Source organism: Aplysia californica, unplaced genomic scaffold, assembly GCF_000002075.1.
Source record: "Aplysia californica isolate F4 #8 unplaced genomic scaffold, AplCal3.0 scaffold00333, whole genome shotgun sequence".
NCBI lineage: Eukaryota > Metazoa > Mollusca > Gastropoda > Aplysiida > Aplysiidae > Aplysia > Aplysia californica.
Window position 1 is genome coordinate 248529 of NW_004797603.1, and position 16982 is coordinate 265510.

Consider the following 16982-nt stretch of genomic DNA (forward strand, 5'->3'; position numbering starts at 1 on the left):
GGTTGGACACACACACACAGAGAGAGAGAGAGAGAGAGAGAGGTTTTGGTCAAACCACTTGAGGGGGTTAAGTGAATGTAAATGAAACTTGCTGGGTTCAGTTGGCCAACTTCCAACAAGGCTTAGATTTTAAAGTAAGAACCACAGCCACATAGTCAAACACTCCAGTGCTATCCAACACATACAAAGTGACCACCTGATGGGTTGTTTTTAGTTGCTTAAAAAAAAAAAAGAAAGAAAAAAAAAATGTTCCTAAATGATAGTAAATGCTCTGCAACACACTTGCGCACAGTTATTTGTCCATCGTCTCCTTTAACAGAACTTTTCAAGACAAGCTGAATGCGCTTATTCCCCCTCCCCCTCCCCCTCTCTTTCTCTCTCGCTCGGTCACACACACACACACACACACACACACTCACTCACACACATACCCGCACACACACACACATACACGCAGGCACTCATACGCGCACACACACATACATACTCACTCACACACATACACAAACCACACACACATAATCTTGTTGTGAGAAAACAAAAATGAAAGTCAACAAAATCAATTCAAAAGAAAAAAAAACATTTTATTATCTGGTGTAAACAGCAAAACTACTGAAAAAATATATGATTTTATTCTAATAATAGTACATTAGGGGAAAACAAGAACCCCATGCAATCATTTGATATGCTTGATATAGTAACAACTTGTCATGATTTTATTATTTTTTTTTTTTAAACTCTTTTAGTTTTAGTAGGAGTTTTAAGGCACTTGCAACACAAAAAGGTCATACAAGTGTCAAAGAATAGAGGTGATACAAGAGGGTAACAAACACAAAAAAGAAGGAGAGGAGATAGAGACGAAATATATTATTTTTTATAAGAAAGAAGGAGCAAACCACACCAGAGCACCCGCCAACCACCCACAAAACAACTCTGAACATGAAAGGAAAAATGTGAGGCAGCGTGGTGGAATAAGGCTCTCGTCAATTTTTGGGCATGTAGAGTTATTGATATCATCTTACAGCTTGTTCAATTGTCTTTATTTTGATGAAAAAAATATCCATTTATCTTGAATACAAGTCGAGATATTTGCAAAAGAAGGAGGTGGAGGTCACATGTTTTCAGAGGTAAAACTGCCGCCAAAGATTAGTTATTTCCTTAGCTTAAGAGTCCGTGGCAACTGAAAATTTACATTTTTGTGCCTTTAATCAACATTTTTCAGAAAAATTTCCACCTAAATGAGTTCTTTAATAGGCATGAAAGGTGTTGAGCCAAAAAACAAAAATTTGATAAAAATCCATAAACTTGCGGAAAAATGCAAGTTTCTTCTCGTTGATTATTTTGACCTGAGCCTGATTCCACCACGCTGCCTCACAAATAATAAAGGCAAAACAGGTTTAGTGCAGGCAAAACAAGAGCCATGAACTGTATGGAGCATGTTGAAGTAGTGCGCAGAAACATGACGTGTGTCCTGGTGTAGCGTGTATTACATGTATGTATAGACTCTAGTGTCCCTGTGGTTTTATGAACAAAAATTTTTTTAAATTCTGAAATTATGCAAACAGAGCCCAAAAATGTGAAATTACTCGATTCTGTTAATTTTAACAAAGAATGATAAAGGATAGTTTTAGTAGAGGTTTTACGGCGCTCGATCGCAACTGCATAAGGTCATACGAGCGCCAGAAGATTAGAGGTGTTACAAGAGAGTAACAAACATAAACGAAAATAATAAGAAACTATGCAAAAAGCGATGAAATTGTGCAAAATTATGTGGGGTGTATAAAACCTGCGGGACAAAATAGTATCCCTCGGTCACTGGAGTAGTGTGTATTCTCTTGAGGTCAGTGCAAGATCAGCCTGTCCGAGGAACATCGACGGTCACTCCTGCCTCATTGACAAACACGCGGACTCTGTCTGGTCGGTAGTCCATGGTCACAGGCGAGTTTTCTGGCACTTTTAGTATCTGAAAATGATAACAAACAAACAAAAGTTGAGATCCAATTTAAAACAAAAAATTGCAGAGTTGTTCATAGAGGCCAGACTGACACAAATTGCGTTTACAGTACATATGTATTTAGCGTCTTCGTGGACACACTGCGGCGTCGATGGTTTAGTGGTTAGGCCCTTGGACTCTCAATGGTAAGGCCATGGGTTCGAATACTGTCAGACTCCCGACGATGTGGTGACAAAATGTTGGAATCCTTTCTAACTATTCTTTTTTATTTTTAGAACATCCAACATACTGTACTGTTTGACAGAGTATTTTTTTTAAATAATTACAAGACGACTTAATTAGAGCAATCATTACAGATAGACAGACACATAGACAGGCTGACAGGCAGACAAGGAGGCAGGCATGCAAACAAACATACACAGACATGTACATAACTGACATACAGATAGCAGACAGGCACGAATGACAGACAGACAGACAGACATGAGTGCGCTCATAACAGACAAAACAGACATGAATGCATGCATAACAGACAGACAGACAGACCGACAGACAGACAGACTGACATAGAGGCAGGCAGGCAGACACTGACATACATACATGTACATGCATGCATACATACAATATCATACATACACCCACACATGCACACATTCACTCATGAAAGCATGCACAAACACACCCACACACTCATAATAAACACTCACACAAACACACACAGACATATATACACACACATACAGTACAGACATGCACACACAGAGACATACACACACACACACACACATATTATTTTATACATTCTATACATGTAATTACATACACACATGCATCATAGTCAAGGGCAAAACAAACAAAACATACAAATTCAAAGAATAAGAAGAACGATCATTCTTGGCAAACCTGTGAAAAGCATTTGTGAGCCATTGAACTACCACTCCACAACTCCTTCATAGTCACCTTATCATCATCATCAATATATCACCAATCAATAAATAAAGTATACTTCTTATGCAGTTGCAAGCCACGTTAAACACTTAACTAAAAAAAAAAAGTATACTTAAAATGTTCAGGCCAAATGTTAAATGTAAGTAAAATATGCAAGTGGATTTCACCTTTGGCCTGAATTCATTTTGAAATACATATATATTTGTAATTCAACAGTCTGTACTGAGCACAAAATTTAAGTGATTGTAGAAGCTTAAATTTGCACCTCCATTGACACAATTTTACGTTATTTAGGGGGCTGGCCCGCTAGGCTGTTTCAACCCTACTTGTCATGATTCTCATGATACCAACCTTGGCCGAAAGGGATACAGTTACAATGTATCCCATCAAGCAAAAGGAGATGGGCCTACTCGATTAAAAACAAACTTCGAGCTCCCCACTTGGGAACTGAACTCTTCTAGGCGACATGAAAAGCGGCCAAACACTACACCACTGATGCTGGAGTGGTGCAAAAATTTTCCGACTTTTTTTTTTACCACAGCGTCAAATATCGCAAATGTCTGTAGGCTTGAAAGTATCATCACAGCAATATTTGCGGAAAAAAAATGATTCAATTGGGCATGTCTCCCATGCTCAAATGAACAACTCATGCAGGTAACAAAATTTTTATTTCAAGTTATTTTCCAAAGCATAACAACAATAAATGCAAAAATGTCCTAGACGGCACTCAGTACCTAGTGTAGATCAGGACTGTTTTCAAGATACAACATGTCATATGTATTATATAATTTATTTATAATATTCAGAAAATAAGTAGCTTAAGCTACCTTTTTACACAGTCAATCTTTCTCTCTCTCTCTCTCTCTCTGTCTGTCTCTCTCTCTCTCTCTCTCTCTCTCTCTCTCTCTCTCTCTCTCTCTCTCTCTCTCTATATATATATATATATATATATATATATATACAGTCAAACCTGTGTAAGACGGCCACCCATTGTCAAGGAGAAAAGTGGCCGTATAAGACAGGAGGCCGTCTTAGGCAGGACTGATCAAGATAAAGAAAACAAACCATTCCCATCTGAGGCCCCAATTGAAAGTAGCCCCATTGTTGTTGTCTCTGTTGGTGTTGTTGGTTTGTATTTCGTTAGTAATTTTTATTTTGTCGCTGATTTTGCACAAGGGTGACAATAAAATGAAATGTATCAGACAAGGAAGACCCAGTGCCATGTTAAAACAAACACATGGTTCGCCACCACTCGGAGAACGACGGACGCTTCTGTAACAAGTTCATGTTGACGTCCTTTGTTCCTTTGTTACAGACTGGGTAAACAGTGACCACTCATCTCACTTACGATTTGTGTATGAGTTCTGGGCGGGGTTTATGGGTCATGAGGAATCACACGCTTACCTCACCAGCAGCTGAAAATTGGTAGCTATTGGTCAACAGTGGGAGGGGCCTACGCAACATGATCGGTTGGAAGGACTACCTAACAAGAACGACAGGTGATTGAATTATGACAGCTCGCCCACAACGCCAGAGGCCAATGCACAATTTATGAAAAAACGTAATGGAGTCACTAAGGTGACCGTCTAAGACAGGTATTATTGCTTAGTATGATAGGTGTTGTGTGTTAAATTATGGTGGCCGCGGCCGCGTTCGACAGGTGCCCGTTTTGCACAGTTAAATTATATAGAAAAAACGCAAGGGGGGAAATGGAAAATGGCCGTTTGTACAGGTGGCCGTCAGGGCAGGTTCGACTGTGTGTATATATATATACTTATATATATATATAGGCCCTATCTATGCGTTACCTGCTTAACAAATGGGTTATCCGTCTTGATCATTTCCTCAGCTTCTTCAAAGGTCTGTGAAAACATAATGAATTATTTTTAATACACTTAGGCTAGTCGTTTGTAAAATAGTATTGACCAACTGGTACAACATGCTCACTAAGGCTACTATATAATGATTCAAATTATATAGACTTATTATACATTACAGTCCACAGTATAAAAATACAGGCCCTGTATGGATCTGAACCCCCCCACCCCATAATGTAAAATATTTCAAATGTAATAAACATGATAGTAATTAGGCAACCTGAGAGACGTGTATTTTAGGAATGACATTCATATAGCACCAATATAATAAGGGTGAGTTAAAAACATTTTTGTAAATTTGTTAGATGTAATTCCCATCCAATCTGAGCAAAGTTCAATCAACAATATGAGTTCGGAGCAAATTATATAAAAACATTATATATTCCTCTACATAGGTACAGGTACTTTTATGTTTACTTTATTTAGCTTTCACACACACACACACACACACACACACACACACACACACATACAACTGGACCCCCGGCCTCCCCCCAAAAAAAACAACCAACCAACCAAACCCCACAAAACCCCCCCCAAATCCCTACGAAATGATGAGAAATACAAAATGTAGGCCTTAATTATGTATAAAAATAAATAAGCCTACATATTACAATATTATGACATCAATATCATGTATAGGGGCATGTAAAACAACACAATTACAAAAAAAAGCATTGATTGATCTAAGAAAGAAAAAAAAATGTCATCTGCTATACTAAAACCAATTAAACCTGCACAACGACAACGTCCCTTGCCTGTATTTAGTGGAAATTTACATAAAGCAATACTGTACAGCACGGCTGCTTCACAAAATAGCGTTGATGAATGGACAGTTCAGAGGCTTACTTTTCCCACTGCTTCTGGCCAGCTTGTTTTCGGCTGCTGTTGTTGCTGATCTTGATCTGACATTTTTTGACTGGTTGAAGTTGAAGACACACTCAACAAACTCCTCAAACAGGAAGAAAGGCAGTTTAATTTCAGCAGATATACTACGTCTCAAGCTCCAAGACGTCTAGCCGACACAAGAAACAGAGCGCAACTGATCGGCGTTATTTTTACAGTGAGTGTGCTTTGGTACTGGTAGCCAATCCCGCCGTGTGTGAAACGGGGGACAGGCTGAACGGACACGCCCATTTTCCCTAGGCATTGGGTCAAATAGGCCTCATGAGTTCATTTTTTGTATTTTTTGTCCCTGGAAACAACAGTTTCCCAGTCTTTTCTTAATCAACATGATAGAAAGCAGCCAAAAGTAGTAGACTTTTGTTGGTAATATTTTTAGGAAGTGATTTCTGTTTGTACTCATTAAATAAAAAAGTAAAAGCGTCGATATTTACTTAGCATCAATGCCCGATTGATTGTTTTTACTTTTTGTTGCTTTCGTTTAGTCTACATGGTTTGTGTTTTGCATGGTTGTATCACGTGATTACTGATCAGAATGGAAGGGGGATAACTTGAACGAATGCGTGTCATCATGTATGTTGTCATGGCTCAGATTTAGCCGACTGGTAAGTGTCTGATATCAATCAATCATATTGTCTCACTTGTTTTTTGCTTCTTCTAACAAGACCCAAATTACAAACCCCGATACATAGATCTAGTATTGCAACTGGCTAGATCTACCTTACATATGGATATACAATTTAGTCGTGTGTCTGACTAATGTTGACTTCTTGTGAGTCGTTTTTTTTAGTGGCTCCCTTCTTACTCTAAGATATTTTAGTGTAAAAAAGTAGAACTTAAGTTGTAGATCTAGATCTAGATCTAGAATCTAGATCTAGATCTAGATCTAGGCCATTCTAGATCTAGTCTTGTAGGATTGATTCAGAGATTGTTGACATGGATACGGTCGAACCTGTGTGAGACAAAATTGCAAAAGGGGACCAGAAAAAGAATTCAATCTTAGACCACCGGGCGGGAGATTTAGGTGGGATGGACTGAGTTGAATTTCAGAGGCCCAGCCGGTGGGATCAAGGCCAAGGGTCGCTTGTCAGGTCGGCAAGCAGAGTGGTCAAAACTTCACACTCTCTCAAGAAGTGATCCTCAATAATTGCATGTTGTCAGTCTTTTTTATCCATTGACCACTGACCAGTGTTTGCATTTCATATTTAAACCACTGTTTAACCTATCCTATTTAACCTCCTGCGTCTGTGCTGAGATGCGAATCTTGTGTTACCTATTACGTTGGACATTCTGGGTGGGCCGCCGGGGTCACTCAGCGTGTACTGCTGGTTTACAGCGTGCGGGCCTGGAAACATTTGTTTTTGCCATGAATACCGTGCCGTAAGGGTGTGTAAAAATCAACATAAATGAAAATCGCTCTATCTTTTTTATAGGCCTAAATAGCTTTGAACTATTTATAAAGTGTTACGAACACACATGAGAATTTACCCCTTCTCTTTAAGCTGATAAAAGACATTGTAGAGTAGTTACGCCCATTCGAATAAAACCTTTTTAGAGGCTCTTGTTGTTATGAAAATGATCTGGGGTTCGAAAGGGGAATAGATCAATTTCCGATTGTTTTGCTCACACCTTATTCAAAACTATCAAACAAGCTTATTTTTTAATCAGGTAGTATTATTTCATACAAAATCAAGCTCATTTGAAAGATTTTGTACAAAAAAATGGAAGTCTTGTTTCCTGACTATCCTTTTGAGCTCCTCATGTCTAAGTGGGTCAATTTGTTCTAATTTCATTCCGACGAACATCTAGGGAGCCTACCAACTTGGCATGTTTTGAATGAGACGCATGCCTCGGTTACGAACCAACGCAGGCGGTTCTAAAAGTAGGCCACAAACACACACAAACTCAAGCAGACTGACGCACACACTTGGGCTGCATGAATGCAGGACCCGAACGAAACGGGAATGATGCTCAGCGCACGTGCGCTGAGGTGCGCTGAGCCAGGGGCCGGACTGACATGGGAACAGAATGAAGGCGAGATGCCGAAATAGGCTTATCGGGTGACATAACCGGCCCCCGCAGGACCAGGGTTGAAAAAGAAGTGATTGAACACATCTCCTTTACTTTCATTTTCACCCCCCATTGCCCCACCCATTGGCATTATAATCTTGCAGTCAACCAATCTTTCCAACCAATGCCGATGCCACCCCCTCCCATGCCCATGGTAATGATTTGAGGAACTCTTTTCGTGGCTGGCCGTGCAATGATCAGGGTGGCTGGCATTGGTCAAACTAATTTGACACCTCTGGCTTCTGTCTCCATGTAAATATGAAAGTTTCATGCTGGAGTGCCACTTGAGCTCTTTCACAAACCCTGTCACTGACCAGTGAAGATTTCATACCCACACCACACTGACCATCTGCTCCGCTTAAGGTCTCACACGGATAGGGTTACATCATGTCTAAACCCAAATTGCACCACTGCTGCCTTTCCTAGCCTGGCCTCATGGTGTAAAGCTTTGAGCCGATGGAACCAAGCTTAATAGTTTTGTTTCAAGTCAGGGCTGAGTGGGCAAGGCATTTTTCGCCTTAGGCTAGTGACACGGACAGGGACATTCAGTTGCTGTCACAGCAACACATCAAAAAGCGTGCACGCCAAAATCGCTCATGATTTCTTTTAAAACACACCAACCCGGCTATGTTGAACACGGACAGGCACAGACAGCAACAGCCAGCGACAGTCAGGAAAATTCGAAAAGTGCGTGCACTACTTCTCCTGTCTGTCTGTTTCAAGGGAGTTAAATAAAGATACGATCACAATGATTGTTCTTGTCAAGGTGGAGGATTTTGAAGAGAAACTGATCATTGCGGTGCAAGAAAGGCCAGCAATTTATGGGAATGAAAATGGGTGTCTGGAAATTTGTTGCCATCTTTGTCAAATCTTCCTCACACAGGTCTAGAAGATTTCTGAATGTTGAAGGCTGCATTCGAAAATATTCAATTAATTTTTCCTCATCTTTCAGAAGCTGTGGGAGGAGACGGTGATATTCACCTTAATAGGATGAACTGCATATCTTCGATGAGAAATTCGTGAACGTCTTTATTTCCTTCGTAACCACAATAATAATAAGTGTCCTCTTCTTTGTCAGCGCCATGATAGACAATGTTTCTGTCTCTGGCTGCCTGTTTGAATGTGACCACATTTCCCTGTGCCTGTCCGTCCCTGTGCGACAGCAAGTAGCTGTCCCTTTCTGTCCATATCACCGTGTTCGTACCCTTTGACAGGTTAAAAACCTTCCAAAGGGAAGGAATTTCTTTTTCTGTTTCCGCATTAGACAGGTTTTCGTTTTATAGATCTAGAGGTGATTATGAATTATAGAAGAAGTAGAATTTATCAAGGGGGAGTGGGGGGATTCTGTTATAAATTATATTATAATTACTGGTTTTTGTAGGCAGCTTCACCAGAAAATGAAAAAAAACTGTCGCATCTGTGTTTCTTCTGAATGGAATTCTCACAGTTCGAAATTTTAATCAAAGTCCAAATTAAGGGAAAATGAAACATGGATATCTTGTGTTATATAGTTTCACTATATGCTTGCTTTGGGTTTTATAAAAATACACACTTTTTTTTCCCATGAATTTCGATAGCTCAACTAATTTAATTATTTTGAAATATTTGATGTTTTTTGTTTAATGTATTTCACAAAGCTTATATTATTTGTATAGTAATATTTCACATTTTACTTTTAAAAAATAAATGGTGGGGGGCATGCCCCCTGATGTAAAAAAAATATGGAGATATCGGGGGGAGGGGCAAGGACCTGTATTTCCCCAATGTTTGAAATTTTCTATTAAGTTTTACTTTCACTCCCGCTCTCTCAGATGCACTGCTTATGTGTGTGTCAAAGGCTTTTATTTTTTTAATCTTTTTTTTTTGGCTGCAGATCACACTATGTCCGAGAATACAAAAAATTAATTATTTTCAAGAAAATCTTAAACCTTAAAATTATGGGGAAGAGTAAGGGGGGGGGGGGGGGGCAGGGCAGGTTTAGGGTGATATGGTTTGAATAAAAACCATCAAGTCAAGTATTTTACACTTTCCATGAGATCAGATTCAGTGTAGTTTATTGATCACTGCTTCATTTACTTTTTGATCACTTCTGATAACACTCCAGACTCCCATTGTATTATTTCTATCCAGGAAGTAACAAAGTTTAGGAATGTCATTAATTGGTTGCAGTTCTGTAACATTGCTAATTCAATCCAGGTTCTCTCTTCCTACATTGCTGATGAAAATATATTGAAATTTCTTTTCTTTTGTATTATTATATTCTTCTTTATGCTCAATAAATTATTAAGATCAGATACCAATGAATTATTGATTTTTGTCTGCCAAGAAACCTTGAGTTTGAGTCCCGAGTCAAACGATTCATAAATAAAAAATACAATATCCATGCAATCCTCTTCTGATTATTCATTACCTCACTCACTTTGTTCATCTTGCCATAAAATCAGCATAATGCTATTCAGTTAATTCATAAGTCATTTTATACCGTAATATAGTTCTTCTTTGAGCATACAGTGTGTGCTCCTCAGCTGCTCAAAGCCTCAAGATGAGATATATTATGCACTCAACAGATGTGTGTCAGCTTTGTTGGGGGGAGAAACGTAATCTGTGTAGAGCACAATGGAATATTGATTACAATTAGGATAATGTGTGGCTTTGCTTCTCAAGCTATGATTTTGTGTGAGGAGATACAATCTTTGCCTCACTGAGATCTTGCCCTTGCACAAGTATCTCCACTTTAAAGAAAATTTACGTTTTGTTGTTATTGTTAAAAATGGTGCTGGTGAACTGAGTGATGTATGGCATGAATATGTTACAATGTGTAATGAGGCGCACTGTAATTTGGAAAGATGATATTGAAATGACTTTGACAATTCCTTAAGTGGTCAGCAAGGAAGGAAATGTCAGGGGGATTGTTTTGATTATTGATCAGGGGAACATCACAATCATCAATTAACCTTATAGTGTTTTTGGTTATTATCTTTGTGGTTTTTGTCATAGAAAGATAAGATTATTATTCTTGTCTCTATCTTCTGTTGTGCGGGAAGGGTTCAATATTGACTATTGACTTCCTCATCATATATAATTTTATTTCCATTTAATCTCTTCATACAAATGGTCATGGATTTATTAATTTGTCTGAAATTTCAAATTCTTTATCTTTCAGGTGTTACTACATCAGCTGGTAACGGAAGTGGCGAAAACGACACCGAGTTCTGGATATATTATACCCATTTGATCTTCTTTCTCCACACCAACAGCTGACAAGGACTCTCCTCTTCTTCAAGTAGTCAACACCAACTACTTTTATTTCTGACTTTTCAATTGCCTGAGGAGCAATCTGACTTTCAAAATGTGGCAATCTAGGTTTACGACAAAGATGAAAATTGCATCCATTCTGTTTTGTTTACTCATGATCACAAAATGGACGGTCCCGGTGAGTGCTTTGTCAGAAGACGACTCGATCAGCGTTCGAAAGCCGGCGTCGCGTCAGGTGCTTTCTCTGCCCGATGACAAGGATGCAGAGAACAAAGATGACAAATCAAAGTTGGACGTGATTGATGTTGAATCAAAAGACAAGGTAAGAAAGTTTTGTTATTGTACTAATTAATTAAAAATTTCGCTTCAGTGTTTTTGCTTTGCGGACATTTTAGAAAATCCTAATCACGATTTAAATGCCCTTGAAGGATGGAATATGTAGGTAGAGTAAAAATGACTCTATAAAGCCAGACATCATCGACTTTTAATGAACTAATGTATTAAAACTTGTTAGTTTTCTGTTTTGGGAAATGCCTTTTTGTTTATTTTAAAGTGTCATTTTGCAAATAATGTTTGACTTAACGGTTGACTTTTAAGTTATTACTGCAAAAGACGATTGAAAAAATGTTCTTTCTCCCGTTGTGTCATTGGTTCTGTTATAATCAGCTAGTCATGTTTCTGGAATCATCGCTCAATTACAAATTACAGTGACATGTGTGAGATACTGTCTGGAAAGGCTGCCACTCTGTCTTTAGTTTAACTCCTGAACTCTTTATCTCCGACGATCCGTGCCCAGCCTCTTGCGGTTGGAACTACTGTGCTAGTGGTCCACTGTTACTGTTAGCAGCCCGGTCACTTTCCTTCATGACGATGACAGTCAGCCAAAATAGGTCTTTCCTACGGGGAGTTCTTTCATTAGATGAACTATCAAAACAGGTTAATCTGTTTTGATTTAATAACCAATTTAGTGACATCTATGTCACTCTCAGGTTTCATACCAAAAGAGGGCTTCAGCTTAATGGGGAAAAAACCCTCTCCAGAGGTAAAGAGATAAAAATGTCATGGATTTTTGTGTCTTTCTCTCCCACTCAACAATTTATGACCACCATGGTATGTATCTGTATCATCCTACCATTCACCTCTGTGTGAGATCCCATGTTTTTCCCTTGCGCCTGTGATGTTGTTTTGGTTTGTTCCTTTCCAATGGTTGCTGACAGGGCGGAAGTTCTGATTAGCTCCCTTACTGAACATGCTGTAGATATGGGATTTGCACTAAGCAAATGTGAGGCCCGCTGACAAAATGAGTTTCTTCTATCATTCCATGAATGGAGATATCAGCCAAAAATTGACATAGGGGTCAAATTTGTACATTTTTAACAGATGCCAATTTCTTCAAGTTTTTAACACTTTGCACCCACGCAGCCTGCAGAGCGCACAACACTTGTCCCCACGGAACATGATTCATATGCAGTACATCAGTGCTACACCTGTATCTCAGCAAAAATATCCCAACCAACCATTATTACAATTTCAGCGTACTGAGAAAATAAAAGTGATGATCGCATGTTCACCAAAAAAGGAATTAAAATCAGAACTGAAAACATTAGATCAAGCTCATTCATCGCCCAAATTCTCATCATGGCGAAGAGTAAAGCTTCTTATTGTCACTGATTGGCATCCCGTAGGGGCAAAGTGCTTGTTATTTCATACTAATAATTCAAACAAACTATATTTTGCCATTTCCATTGGTCCAAAATTCAAGAAGTATCTCATTTGTCAGCATGCCTCACAAATGCTATATATTTATCATCATTAATGAATGAGTTCTTATGTCTTCAATACAGGAGGGAGATGCGGTGGGCGATCTGGGCGGGGGTCTCATGTCTGTGCTGAAGGTGGACAAAGATGGCACGGGGTTCACGCACGCCTTCATCGCCTCGCTCAGCGTCATCATCGTGTCGGAGCTCGGGGACAAGACGTTCTTCATCGCCGCCATCATGGCCATGACCCACTCGCGGCTCACCGTCCTCCTGGGGGCTCTGAGTGCCCTGGGTATCATGACCATCTTGTCGGGTCAGTCGTGTCTTTGTTGTGCTCTTCCTCGTTTCCTCTCTCTCTCTTTGTGTGAGATCAACAGTGTCTTTTTTTTCTTTCTCTTTTCCTCTCACTTTGAGATCTACAGTGCCTTTCTTCTCTTACTCTTTTTCTTTCTGTCTTCTCTTTCTCTTTTCCTTTCTTTCTTCTCTTTCTCTTTTTCTTTCTGCTCTTCCTCGTCTCCTCTCTCTCTTTGTGAGAGATCAACAGTGTCTTTTTTTTTTCTCTTTGTCTTTTCCTCTCTCTTTGTCTGAGATCAACAGTGCCTTTCTCCTCTTTCTCTTTTTCTTTCTCCTCTATCTCTTTTCCTTTCTTTCTTCTCTTTCTCTTTTCCTTTCTTCCTTCTCTTTCTCTTTTCCTTTCTTTCTTCTCTTTTTCTTTTCCTTTCTTTCTTCTCTTTATCTGTCTTTCTTCTCTTCCTCTTTTCCTCTCACTTTGTCTGAGATCAACAGTACCTTTATAATAATTCTCTTTCTCTTTTCCTCTCACTTTGTGCGACATGGACAGTGTCTTTCTTCTCTTTCTCTTTTCCTCTCACTTTGTGTGTGATTGACGTTGTCTTTCTTCTCTCAGTCTTTTTCTCTCAACTTGTGTGATATGGACAGTGTCTTGTTTTGATGGCTACCTATGTAGCCACTGAGATTTTCCTTTAACAAATCGTAACGACTGCTCAGTTTAAGACTGTCGTACACCTCTCCTTTTAAAATGAGATATTTGAAGAGCAAAGTGTTAAGTCTGCTAATTCATTTCTTTTTTTTTTAAAGTGTAATTATAACTGTACATATTTTACAGCCCCCTCAACATCATTTAGGTTATTTTATGGTCTTTTCTCTGTTTTGTTCACAGCTCTTGTTGGATATGCCACCACTGTGATTCCCAGGGCTCTGACTTTCTATGTGTCCTCTGCCCTGTTTGCTATCTTTGGATTGAAAATGTTGAGAGAAGGTAAGACTATTCGCTAACCTAGAATTACATAGCTCTATCTGCTCAGTACCTAGTTTTGAGAAGTTTGACGTAAAAAATTGGGAACTTCACAGCGTGTTAGGCTTATACGAATGCAATTCTCTGAAGACCTTGACAATGACTCTGAATAATCTTACAATTTTGGTAGAGCAGATAGAACATATGGTTTATGACCTCATGGTCTTAGTTACTCAAAACGGCCAAAAATGTGAGGTACAGCTTTGTTATTCAAAGGTAGTGAACTGTTGACAGATCTATCACTTTTTTGTGTGGTGGAGTGGCTGGTTAAGGTTTGGACTCTATCTGAGAGTTTGTTTGCAATAAAGAGCTCGGTTAGAGAATGTTTTGCATAAGGTGCTTAACAGGTTTAAAACAACTTTGTTCAGTCGAAATTGTCTTAGACAGCCACACTCATTGTTGAGGAGAAAAGGGGCCATCTAAGACTGGTGGAGGAAGTATTTAGGAGAAAAAGACAGAGCCCAGTCAGAGATGAGGTGGAATGAAGGGGGCGGGCTGATGGTTTGGAGATTCTTTCAGGAAGTCAAGCAGCTGTATAATAAAGAAAGTGTTGGATTAGAACGCACAGGGTAAAATATCAAGGGGAAGACCACGCGGAACCGGGAGATGAGCCACAGAAATTGATGAACTGAAAAGTGGGAAGACATGAAATAACATCAAGCGGCTAGCCCAGGACGGAAAATTTAGAAAGTGTTTTGTTCGTGGCCTATATCCTGATCCAGGGTGAGAAACGCAATGACGATGAAGACAGGTGAATGTCTCGCTCCGTATCATTATAATGTTTAAAAAAAAACGCCAAGGGGGAAATGGGATGTGGTCGATTGTACAGGTGATTGTCTTATACAGGTGGCCCTTAGAACAGGTTCCACTTTTGTTATTGAGTTTGGTCTAATGATTCTTAAGATGTAGGTGGCTGTACGGCTTGGTGGGCTCTTTTCAAGGCACAGGAGATTTTGATATATTTTCAATTTTTGTGGCGTTGATGGCCTAGTTGTTAAGCTCTTGGGCTTGCAATGGTAAAACAAGTGGGTTCGAATCCTGTTAGGGGTGGGACATTGTGTCTTTGGGAAAAGCACTTTTCGCCAATTTTCTTATCTTCGCTTGGCTACAGACAGCGAAAGATCTAATTAGTTTGTTAGTGTTTGAGCTCTTAATCAGCTACTTGCACTTTGCGCATCTCTGGAAACTGAGAATGTTTCTGTGTGTTTTGCAATCTGCAGGGGTAACAGTATTGTCTAAAGCACATGGATTTTACTACCGAACTATGTGTTACAACGCAGTGGAATCAGGTGCTTGTCAATTTTTGGGCATAGGGAGTTCTTGGTATCATCTGAAAGCTTATTCATTTGTCTTGCTTTCAATTTAGAAAATAACCATCTGTCTTGAATAGAAGCCGAAATATTTCCTATTTAAGAAGGTAGGGGTGATCTCATTTCGGAGGTAAATTTATCGAGAAAATGGCCGCCAAAGTTTGGTAATTTCCATAGCTTGAGAGTGCTTGAGAAATGAAAATTCACAATTTTTTTGTGTTCTCAATCAATGGTTTTCAATATAGTCCAGACACAAATTTATTTTTAAATAGGCATAAAAGGCATTGAGCCAAAAAACAAAAATTCGATTAAAAATTGCCTAACTGGCAGAAAAATGACGTTTTCGACGATTTCATTATTTTGACGGACACCTGATTTCACCGCAATGCCTCACATATGTGCTATGCAAATGCTATTTATTATTATTATTATTATTATTATTAGGGGCTGTTCAAATATAATCTTACACCTGGAAGGTGAGGTAAAAAAAAAATCACGAGGAAAAAAGGATGGCCTTGGTCAAAAAAGGCTTCATAGGCCAAAGAGTGTGCAGTGGCCACGAGGGATGTGGAAAATATTTTCCAAGTATTGCAGCATTGAAGAAGCACAGGGCTTTACATGTGACGGAGGAAGAAATGGAGGTGGAGGAAAAAATGGAGGTGGAGGAAGAAGAGAAAGAAGAGGAGAGAGAGCAGGAACAGGACCCAGATTTGGAAGACAGGTCAGCAGATGCCCCTGTTTTTGTAAAAAAAAATTAACATAATGATGAACGCTGCCTTTGTTGATGATCACTAATTTCACTTTTTGTTTCAAGCATAATGATTAGTAATAACAAATACAGTGGAATCCTGATAAGGTCAAAATCTTGCTTACAGTCAAAACCTCATTGTGGTCCCGTTCCTTACCTTCTTTGTTCAAGTAATTGTATTTCTGATACAGTCAACTGCTTCAGTGTTACACTTGCGTAAAGTCAACAATTTGTGGCTAAATCCCGAGATGAATTAGAAGAGATATCTAGGGCCTGGGCTAGTGGTGTACACACCTCCAATTACTTTGTTCATTCATTATCTCTTGTTTTGGTGACAACTTCAGAATTATGCTCACTGAAATTGAGCTAACACCTTGTTACCAGTTCCAGGTTTTTTATAATTTTGTAGCTGCCATCTTCAATTTTCAATGGCCAGTAGATCTAGTACAATGGAATAAGTCAACCTTGCTCAAAGTCAACAATTTTTATTTGGTCCCGAAGTGTTGACTTTATTTATCAGAATTCCACTGTAATTTTTCATTTTTTATTTGTAAATGTAAGGCGCTATTGAAACTGACATGAGACCCAATTTTTCCTCATTAGTAAGAAAGAGTATATGCAATATTTTGCTTGAATGATTTACTCAGTTATTTTTTAGTGAATGTAGAACTGCATATATTATTATGTGCATATGTGTGTGTATGCATGTTTTTCATGAATGCTATGTAAAGCGCATAGATAACTGATTGTAACACGGATTTGCGCGATATAAATGTCATTATTATTATAAGGGAACATTACAATGGAATATTACAGAAGGGGGAGGCATATGTAAGAAAAGT

The 16982-nt window shown here is 38.9% G+C and overlaps 2 protein-coding genes across 2 annotated transcripts in view; one reads left to right on the top strand and one right to left on the bottom strand.

The window, feature by feature from the left end:
• Window positions 1-1678: 1678 nt before the first annotated feature.
• Window positions 1679-5935, bottom strand: LOC106012334 (chymotrypsin inhibitor). The gene is made up of 3 exons (XM_013084982.2): window positions 5629-5935; window positions 4711-4764; window positions 1679-1963 (listed from the first exon to the last, which is right to left on the bottom strand). The coding sequence occupies exons 1-3, from the start codon at window positions 5689-5691 to the stop codon at window positions 1853-1855; spliced, it is 228 nt and encodes a 75-aa protein (XP_012940436.1). The 5' UTR covers window positions 5692-5935; the 3' UTR covers window positions 1679-1852.
• A 254-nt stretch (window positions 5936-6189) lies between these two features.
• LOC101860906 (transmembrane protein 165) overlaps window positions 6190-16982 on the top strand; it is a 17420-nt gene continuing 6627 nt past the window's right edge. Inside the window, exons 1-4 of the mRNA XM_013084981.2 lie at window positions 6190-6287; window positions 10916-11329; window positions 12852-13080; window positions 13948-14046. Coding sequence (XP_012940435.1) covers window positions 11102-11329; window positions 12852-13080; window positions 13948-14046 — 556 coding nt within the window. The 5' untranslated portion in view covers window positions 6190-6287; window positions 10916-11101. The remainder of the gene's footprint in view (window positions 6288-10915; window positions 11330-12851; window positions 13081-13947; window positions 14047-16982) is intronic.